This window comes from Eucalyptus grandis, chromosome 9 (genome assembly GCF_016545825.1).
Source record: "Eucalyptus grandis isolate ANBG69807.140 chromosome 9, ASM1654582v1, whole genome shotgun sequence".
NCBI lineage: Eukaryota > Viridiplantae > Streptophyta > Magnoliopsida > Myrtales > Myrtaceae > Eucalyptus > Eucalyptus grandis.
Window position 1 is genome coordinate 905,362 of NC_052620.1, and position 8,989 is coordinate 914,350.

Below are 8,989 nucleotides of genomic sequence, written 5' to 3' on the forward strand. Positions count from 1 at the left end.
GAAGTGAAAGTGCTCAAGGTGCCCGCAGAATGATGTGCCAATAACGGTGAAGGAGATGAAACAGAAAGCGATTTGGTTCGCCCAGTTGACGTATTTCTGTCAGCTTGAATTACCTGGTTAATGGAGTGATCGTAGGCGTCTTTGCACATAATCGGATCTACCTTATATATAACAATATGCTCTTTAATTCGACACAATAGAATACTTCCATGACCCCGAAATCGCCACCGGCAAGGCCAATAACAATATTAGCTTGTGTGATTCTACTAAAATTGATGACTCCGTCGTTTGTGATCAATCAAAGTGCAAGAATGGCTTGTTTGGCTGAACCAATCAGATGGTGCCACAGAACCTCAAAATGTTCCTCTTTTCTATTACAACTAGAGAGAGAGAGAGAGACGCAACTATTCCTACAAATCTCGCAATGAAACCATCATTATCTACAACAAGCAACTTTCGGAAGAAACTAAGAATTTTGTGCTTGTGCTTGTGCTTGTGCTTCCATCGTTTTGAGAAGCCTAAATAGCCCAGCTGCTTCCCTTATCCGTGAAAAGTTTATGCAGAAGGCTTGGACTTCAATCAGGATCTCCTTGACTGCCCAAAATCATTAACATACAGAAGAAGGCAGAAAAACAAATCGTGTAAGAAACAGATCATCCCACCAATATCGTCCTACATGACACTGAATATTCTCTTTATCCATTTCGCTATAGCTGGAAGGCATATACTCAAAACAAACAGCATGCAGATTTCGTTCCATCACATGGATTTTGATTCATTGTAGAAAAAGAAAAACAGAGTCCACAATCTTCGGCAGAGATCAAATTCTGCAGAGGCACGCAGAACACACAGGACTCCACCTTCGAAGGCCAAACAATAATAGAAATAAAGGACAATCCAACGCATGAAAAACATGAGTAAATGCGAACACGTACCATCAATGTGATTGTTCCGTATCAAACTCTGCAAGAAAACACATACAAGTCTAACGAGTCTATTCTGCATGTATTTGTCCTGCCAAAAGATGAGATGAGCTATAAAGACAGTAGTTAAAATCAACTGCTATCTAGCTATCAGCATTTGCAAAGAAAGAGACAAGACAACGAGCTTTGTGGGCACATACTAACATTGGAGGTAGACCATTGGACCTCCACTTCACCTGTGCTTCCACCAGCTTAATCAACACTATCAGACAACAGTACCACTACCAGTGTACTACTACACCACATATCATTGAAAGAACTAGCAATTTGGACAAATGGCATTGCTTCATGTGTAAATGGAGCCATTCTATCTAGTGTCAACACCATCTATCATACACCAATACCCCTACTCGTGTACTACTATGTTGAATATCATAGATAAATAAATAAAGTGATTTGAAAAAATGGCATTGCTTCATCTGTAAAACTGAACCACTCTATCTAGTATCACAAACAATTCCCTTCCAAGTTGATGATGACAACACAACCATCCAGCAAGGATAACAATTCTCGATTGTTTAGTAAGCCAAACCAACTAATCTAGGTCTACCGATCAAATGCACCCTCCCATGATTGATAAAATCATGTTCTCACCATCACTGACCAGAGTCCAAAATCACTGCCCAAAAGTTCTTTCAAGTAGTTTATTTAACACACTCCACTCGAAATGCATAGCTTCAATTATCACACATTCATCAGGGGATCCACAGACGAGTTTCCACAAGTGCAAGTTCAGCATTAACAATAACTAGCTCAATAGAGAGGGGGGAGGAGAAGGTGAAGTGAGGCCAACAATGTACCTTTATACTCTCGCAGGATGCTATACAGTTACTTATATACAATCTTAAAAATTCAGATGGCAGTTTCACAGCTTGGGTAAGTCTGTTTACAACTTCCATGGAGTGTAGACTCATGTCCATTGTGACAAGTACTGTAAAGTACCTGAACATCATAACCATATTAAGCATGACAATTGGAACATCCGTAAGTATTCACAGACTAAAGTAATAGAACAGAGACAGCATAGATGCTTAAACATACTCTGCAATTTCAGGAGAATTTATCAACTTGGTGAGAACCTCGACAGCAATCAGAGGGTTATTTTCCACCAGATCCTGATAACAAAACGAGATAGTAAAAATCCAAGTTTTTGCTTATACTAATGCCAAGAAACAAAACCACACAAAATCACATACTGGTAGCTTCATTGGTGTCAGTCCACAGTGATATACAAGCTTCGGGTCACTAGCCAACTCCGCCATCACTTTCTGGCCATTTAGAAGATAAGCCTTAGATCATCAATTATACAAGAAGCACAGATTCAAAGGGCAATTCAGGTATAAGTGTAACTGCATACTGAGCAAACCCTCAAACAGCCACAAAACTGGAGATATCACTAAAAGTAATTATATGAATCTTGAAGACAAATTGATCCATTTACAGCATTGTCTTCCCAAATGTTAAATGGGCCATTAAAAAGCAGCTTCCCCACCAAAATCCTCGGTTAACAATCTACGGGAAAGAAATGCCAAGGAGCATCCATTCACAAGGTGGAAAGTAATAAAGTCCAAGGTTACTTGCGACTTTGAAATATCCCACTCCAAGAAATCATATTTTTTTTCGGAAGGTGGACATTCAACCAATTTTTCAGAATCTTGAGACCCCCTCAATGTCATCCCTCAAAATTGGGAATCGGTGAACCACACTCATTTGCTAAGATACAGGCATAGAAAATTCCGGTACCCAACCCATGACAAAACCGCAATGCAAAGAGTTTCTTCCAGTCTGGCAAAATCGGCATGCTAAGTAGTAAGTACAAAGTAGTCAATAACCACGCAGGAAAGATGCGGTCTCTCAGTAATTGTTTGTTACAGTATTGAAAAGATAAACACGTACATCGTGCTGTGCAGGCACAAGTGCTCCTTTTGCAGCTTTTGCAATCAAATCCCTAAGTGCCGCCCCTCTGCTAGTATCGGCACACATCCCATAATCCCAAAGAAGCTCGCGATTGTTGTCAGGTATTAGCCATACTAGCTGGAAATGCATTGACAGATAAATGAAAAGTCCTCCATTTAATAATATAATAATAGCATATCCTCTATGTCTTACCTCCCCATCCTGTATTGGAAGCCTTGGAGGCCGAGGTCTGATCCACTGAGGACCCAGTCCTTCTAGTGATATATCAGATAGCAACCCGGCAATTGTTTCATCTCTATCTCCAGACCCAAGCTTTGGTTTGGTTCCGGGTAGCACATCAAACCTAGGTCATGATCTCCAACTGTTAGACAAAGGCTAGCAAACAAAGTCCTCCCAAAAAGAATTCGATCAACTCTCAGCGCAAGAGCTGTGACCTAAAACTTTTAAGATAACAAAAGATGCTACACAAATTCTTAACAAGAATGGGACATACTCTGGTGAATTTTTGTTGCATCCAGATGGAACATCCGGGTCTGGCATCACATTTTTCACTTTCGTATCCTTGAATAGGCAGTTATATGATTCGGAACAAGCACCATCACAATACTGCTGCTGCAACTGATCAAGTGCTGGGAAAGTCTGACAGTTCATAGGAAAGAGAATGCACAATCTGTCAGTGGGTGCAGAAAATTCCATTGCAAATCTAAAAAATTGATAGAGGGAGGCAAAAAATTATCCGGTGATTAACCAGATTTATTCATCAATGTCTCAACTAAGAAGATACATGAAAAGCAAGAAAACAACTTACATGCGTCGAGGGATCAAAACCTTTCACATAATCTGAAGTTGACTGTTTAAAAAACTGCAACAGAGATGTTGCCGTCAGATATTCATACAAATGTGTGAATGTATCAATCAACACAAATTCATACATAGCATGAAAGATGAAGGGACTAAAATATTAGTGGGCATAGCACAATATGTGAGTCAATCGCCCTCCGATAAAAAAAATACATGTAAGAAATTGCTACAGAAATAGGTTTTCCCCAAAAGCGAAACTTCAATGAGTAGTCCAACTTAATACAATGCAAAATAGGGGAAAAAAAAAACTAATTTTTTAAGAAGGTATTTCAGGAATATTATAGATGCGCAAACCTAACAAATGGTTCCTAAACTGTCAAGAGTTTCATCATTGCACAAAATGTCTAAGGACCTTATCCATTGGACAAATATAAACAACCAAAGACCTACATCGTATAACAGATGTCCCTCCTGGCCACAGATTCACAGAATCAGCAACTTAACAATAGATCAGCGTGACTAATGACCACTGCACTAAATTACACAACCTATGTCCAACGGATAGTAAGGATAAACTGCAATTTTATTTGGTCTTATTCATAGATTGAAAAGTTGAACAGATATTTTCACCTCTTTGGCACTGCCAGAACTTGATTCCAACAACTGGACGATAAATGCCCTCTCGAATTTTTCGGCACCATCATCACATGCGGCCTGTGCATGATAATACACAAGAGATTGCAGGACTTCATTACACAGAATCTTCATATAGTATCATAATCAAGGTCCAAACGAGACATGGGAACCAATCAAGCATCAATGGTAAATCCACTATAGAAAGAGATATAAACCTACATAATCTTTCCAGAGCCGTACCACCAGCACTTGAATATGCGAGTATGGATAGTTCAATATGACATTCTATTTCAAACACTATAGTTGAACAGTTTCATAAAAGTACATATCTACAAGGCTGTTGTTATCAACCTAAAACCTGCATTACTTACTATAAAAGCAGATGCTCAAACCACACATTACGAAAATCAGCTTCTTCACCCCCCCTGGCAAAGGCCATGGACAACCAGCTTCCAAAGGAAACACTTCTCTCCCATCCCATCCCCAGGTCCAAGGCATTGTAGATTGTTTATTTAACATGTCTCCACTTCAAGTTTACCAGAAATTAATGTACTGGCGTGGCATCTTTGCATAACTGAATTGTCAATCCATGACCACAGTGTCACCTAGTCAAATATACCATAGGATTCTTGACTCGTTAATAAAATGACATAATCCTAGAATTTCCTACAAGCATCAGAGTGCAAAATAGGAAGCAGAAGAATAAAAAAGATACTGCAATTTCCAAGAAGCGTCAGAGTAAAAATAGGATGCAGCACTTACAATTACAAGAAATCGTATAAATGGATTCACAGAAGGTGGGTGCGAGGCATATGTCTGATGCAGAATAGAGAAAGCTACCAAACGTTCGGTAGGAGAGAGCATAATCTTGTCCTGCTAGGCATGATATCAGTAGGTAAGTAAAAAGAAACACAAGAGCAGTAAGAACTCAAAAAGTACCCTTTTTGCAATTACTAATAGACCGAAGTTAACAGCCATGCTACCCCAAATGCGGTGCTCTTGAGAGCACAGACACAGAGTTTGGCGATTATCTACAGTCAACTAAGGTCTCAGATTCTAAAACCATGCTACCCCAAATGCATAAGCCTAAATATTTCGGCACAGTCTATCAAAGACATCAAATTGCCGCTGCCCATACAAAACGTCTGGTTGCTGCTTTTCTCCTCTTTTGAGCAATTCAAATGCATTTTTCCTTATGGAAGGCAAATTTATCACCAATCTAGGGGGAAAAAAACACTTCAACATAAGAAGCACCTCAATATAACGATCAGTTTTGCAATTTCAACTAATCAAGCAGGAAAAGGGATTCCCCAGAGGAGACAAAGAAAAAAGGGAATTTGCAGATTTTCTAAAATCAATTACAAGCACTAGTTTCACATAAGAAAATACGGTCCTGCTGCTCCTAAAGAAAGAGACTTGAGAGTCCAATTTTCCATCACGACACTGTTTTAAACTTGGCGAACTGTTCTGCGGCTGCTAAGCTGCATCCATTCCCATTTTACACGGAACAGCAGCATCCATATGGCTGGACAAGGATAAAACCATTAAAAAGCCAAGAAAAAAAGGGAAAATCGTCTTGCCCAGGTTTATCTCGACTTTTCTTAGGACGGCATAGAAGGTAGCTATATACTCCACACCGGTCGGAGCGCCTAATCGAGACGAAGACAAGCAGCATAAGCCAGCCGAAAACCGAATCGAACGCCTTCGCGTACTCCACACTAAATCACACAGAAACCACACCAAGAAGAAGAACGAAGATCGAACGAGCGAGCGATCTGTCCATTTCGGAACGCAAGCCATCATCCTATCCCTATTCCACGACGCGGAACGGCACACCAGAGTTGCCGAGCCAACAACAAGGCAGAAACCCTAGGGACGGAACAGGTGAATCGGGGTGATGAAGAATACCTCGAGGAGGAGGAAGAGGGAGGTGCAGAGAGGGAAGCGGAGGGAGGGAGGGAAGGAGGAGAGGAAGTCGGAGAGGAGGTCGTGGAGGGGGCGGGAGTCCTGCTTCAGCAGCTTCAGCAGCTCGTACGACTCCTCCCCCTTCGCTATCCCTATCATCTCTTCTCCTTCTTCTTCTTCTTCTTCTTCGATTGCGAGGCGGTCGGAGAGAGGGAGATTTGGGTTGGGGCAGATCTGTGGATGTTTGTTTGTTCGTGCGGGAGAGAGAGTGGACTGGCAACAGTCGAGGCGACCCGAGTCCTTTCTCTTCAAGCTGGTGGGGAAGCGATGGCCTTGCTGTTGTTGATTGATGCGGAGTTCGATTCCCCGAAGCAGAGGCCGGCCCAAGAAGGCGCGATCGGTTTTCAGGCCCACCTCCGATACTGAGGGCACGTTTAGTTCTGCTTTCTCGAGGTGCTTTTCAGCCTCTAAAATCTCTTAAGACGGGAGATGTTGGAGCGTTTTGTAAGTTTTTTTTTTTTTGAAATAGCTTTTCAACCAAATGCTAGTCTTGAAAATACCGAAAGCCTGATACTATTCCCACCCAATCTTTCGAAATAGTGTTTGTGAAATGTTGAAATTAAGATTAAAATGTTTTTCTTCCTTCTAAAACTATTCTCGCCAATTTTTTTAGTTTTGGTTGTGCCCTTCCTTGTAACTATTCATCTTCTTCACGTGAGTACGACCAGCAAAGGGCAAACGAGGGGCCTGTGATGCCCTAGATTTTTTTATCTTAGAATTATAAACGGACCAGTATGGGCTTAGAATATTGAAAGTGGGCTAGGGAACGAGCCCAATGGGCCGCAAGGGTGACACGAGCCTAAGGGCTTAGTGGGCCATGTGAGATAGGGGTGATCGGGTCCCGCATGGGTAGGGTCCACACCTGGACCCTGTATCCAACTCTATTATAACCAGTTCCCCATTTTTGTACCATGTACCCAACCCTGTTTGCATGAGACCTTGTACCCGAACCACCATGTTTTTCCGATCCGGTTCCAAGGTCAATCATGTTTCCATTGGAACCTATTTTGCTACCATTCGATATCCTATACGGCTTTTAATTTTACATTAATACTCGAGAAAACAACATAATCCGCTTAATTTGTATTGAAGCATTTAGCAAATGTAATCAATAAGTACATGAATTTTTTGACTAAATGAAAAACTAAGGATCCGCAAGGGTCATTATCATAACCAAAATCATAAGACAAAGCAAAAATCCAAACATTGTATAAACATTATCAACAAACATGGGCTTAATATTTGTTTCATTCGGGCTTAATATTTGTTTCATTCTCACAACTATTACATGAAGTTGTTCATTTTATCTAAAATGATTAGCAAATCTTTATTGCAAAAATAACTCCTCCTACAAAAGTGAAAGGCGAGCCAATTCACGTGGTACAAAATCTCTAACAAAGACCCGAAATTCATACATAAAGAAAAATCAATAAGAAATCATGCTCTAGAGACATATGCAAAAGTTCTATTTACTTATCACAAAATCGGAGTTTCCACAAAATTAAATCTATTTTCCAATGATAATGTCTTTGGTAAGACAATCCAAATCTAAAAATGAAAAAAGATATTAAATAAAACATTCACTTAATAGATAGTTATATGAATGAATTACAAAATATAATGAAATACATACGACTTACCCGCTTCAAACTTTTTCGCATTCTCGATACACTCTTCAACATTGATTGGCACACGACAACTCTCAACCAATTTTGAATGTAAATCAAACCTTTCACCACTCTAGGAGTCAAAAAACTTTAAAAGCCGTCAAGTACACGTCCCGACGTACTAAAAGTCGACTCAGAAGCAACGGTAATCACAAGAATAGACAAAACATCTTGAACCTTCAAAGATAAGATTTTATACTTTGACTCAGTACTTTTCTACCATATCAAAAGGTCAAGATTAAGGACATCTTCACTTTTAGCTTTAAGATAAGCGTGGAGAAAGCTGACAGCCAGCGAGCAAACCCTAGGGGAGTGACTGTAGGACCCACCACCACAGTACTCCAAGTAAGAATTCCTAATGACGTCTCTGGGATTCGAACTTCTCCCTTTCGTGAGGGGGAGAGAGCCCGAGCCAGCTACGCTTCTGAGAGCGGCGGTGGAAGCATTGCTATTATTACTCACACTTGAACCACTAAAATTTTATTTACTAGAAGAACCATCAAAAGATTGCTCATAAAATTTATATAAACATTCCAAGGCAACATTCACTTTATTATACATCTCATCAATTTTTGTTTCATTATCATAAATTTGTTCAAAATAAAACTTCACATAATTCAACTTTTAAGTAGGATCCAATATAACCGCAATCAACACCATCATATTTACTTTATTCAGACTCTCATAATACTTGTCAAATTTCTCTTTTATTTTTATACCTATAGTTTAAAGCTTTGGGTCCAAGGAATTCGCCACATTATTCAAATTATTTATACAACATAGCTGTCTCCTCAAAATAATCATTCGAAGTAACATATAAACTCACTGACATCCTTTTAGTTGCATCATAAAACTGTTTCAAAAATTATAAATAATGATGGCATTTTCCCAATCTTTATCTTGATGAGAATCATTGTCAATCTCCCTTAAGAAAAATAAATCATATTCTTCCATCTTTTCAAAAGCTTTCATGAACTTTATAGCGATGTCTAACACCATGCAAGTGGAGTTCCATTTAGT

General features: G+C 39.7%; 1 protein-coding gene across 4 annotated transcripts in view; it reads right to left on the reverse strand.

The window, feature by feature from the left end:
- LOC104418001 (CCR4-NOT transcription complex subunit 11) overlaps positions 1-6,549 on the reverse strand; it is a 33,369-nt gene extending 26,820 nt beyond the window's left edge. For 2 of the 4 annotated variants that reach the window (XR_005546563.1, XR_005546562.1), the window contains exons 1-12: positions 6,246-6,546; positions 5,100-5,210; positions 4,332-4,415; positions 3,709-3,762; positions 3,394-3,539; positions 3,093-3,243; positions 2,880-3,017; positions 2,180-2,251; positions 2,025-2,098; positions 1,784-1,925; positions 936-1,014; positions 400-594 (exon numbers count right to left, since the gene is read on the reverse strand). Coding sequence is in view for 2 of the 4 variants with exons in the window: in XM_039301947.1 (XP_039157881.1) it covers positions 467-594; positions 936-1,014; positions 1,784-1,925; positions 2,025-2,098; positions 2,180-2,251; positions 2,880-3,017; positions 3,093-3,243; positions 3,394-3,539; positions 3,709-3,762; positions 4,332-4,415; positions 5,100-5,210; positions 6,246-6,401 (1,335 nt within the window). In the remaining 2 variants the exon portion in view is untranslated. Of the gene's footprint in view, positions 1-272; positions 595-935; positions 1,015-1,783; positions 1,926-2,024; positions 2,099-2,179; positions 2,252-2,879; positions 3,018-3,092; positions 3,244-3,393; positions 3,540-3,708; positions 3,763-4,331; positions 4,416-5,099; positions 5,211-6,245 lie in introns of those variants that run through there. The other 2 variants (XM_039301947.1, XM_039301948.1) reach the window with 2 other exon arrangements.
- Positions 6,550-8,989: the final 2,440 nt, after the last annotated feature.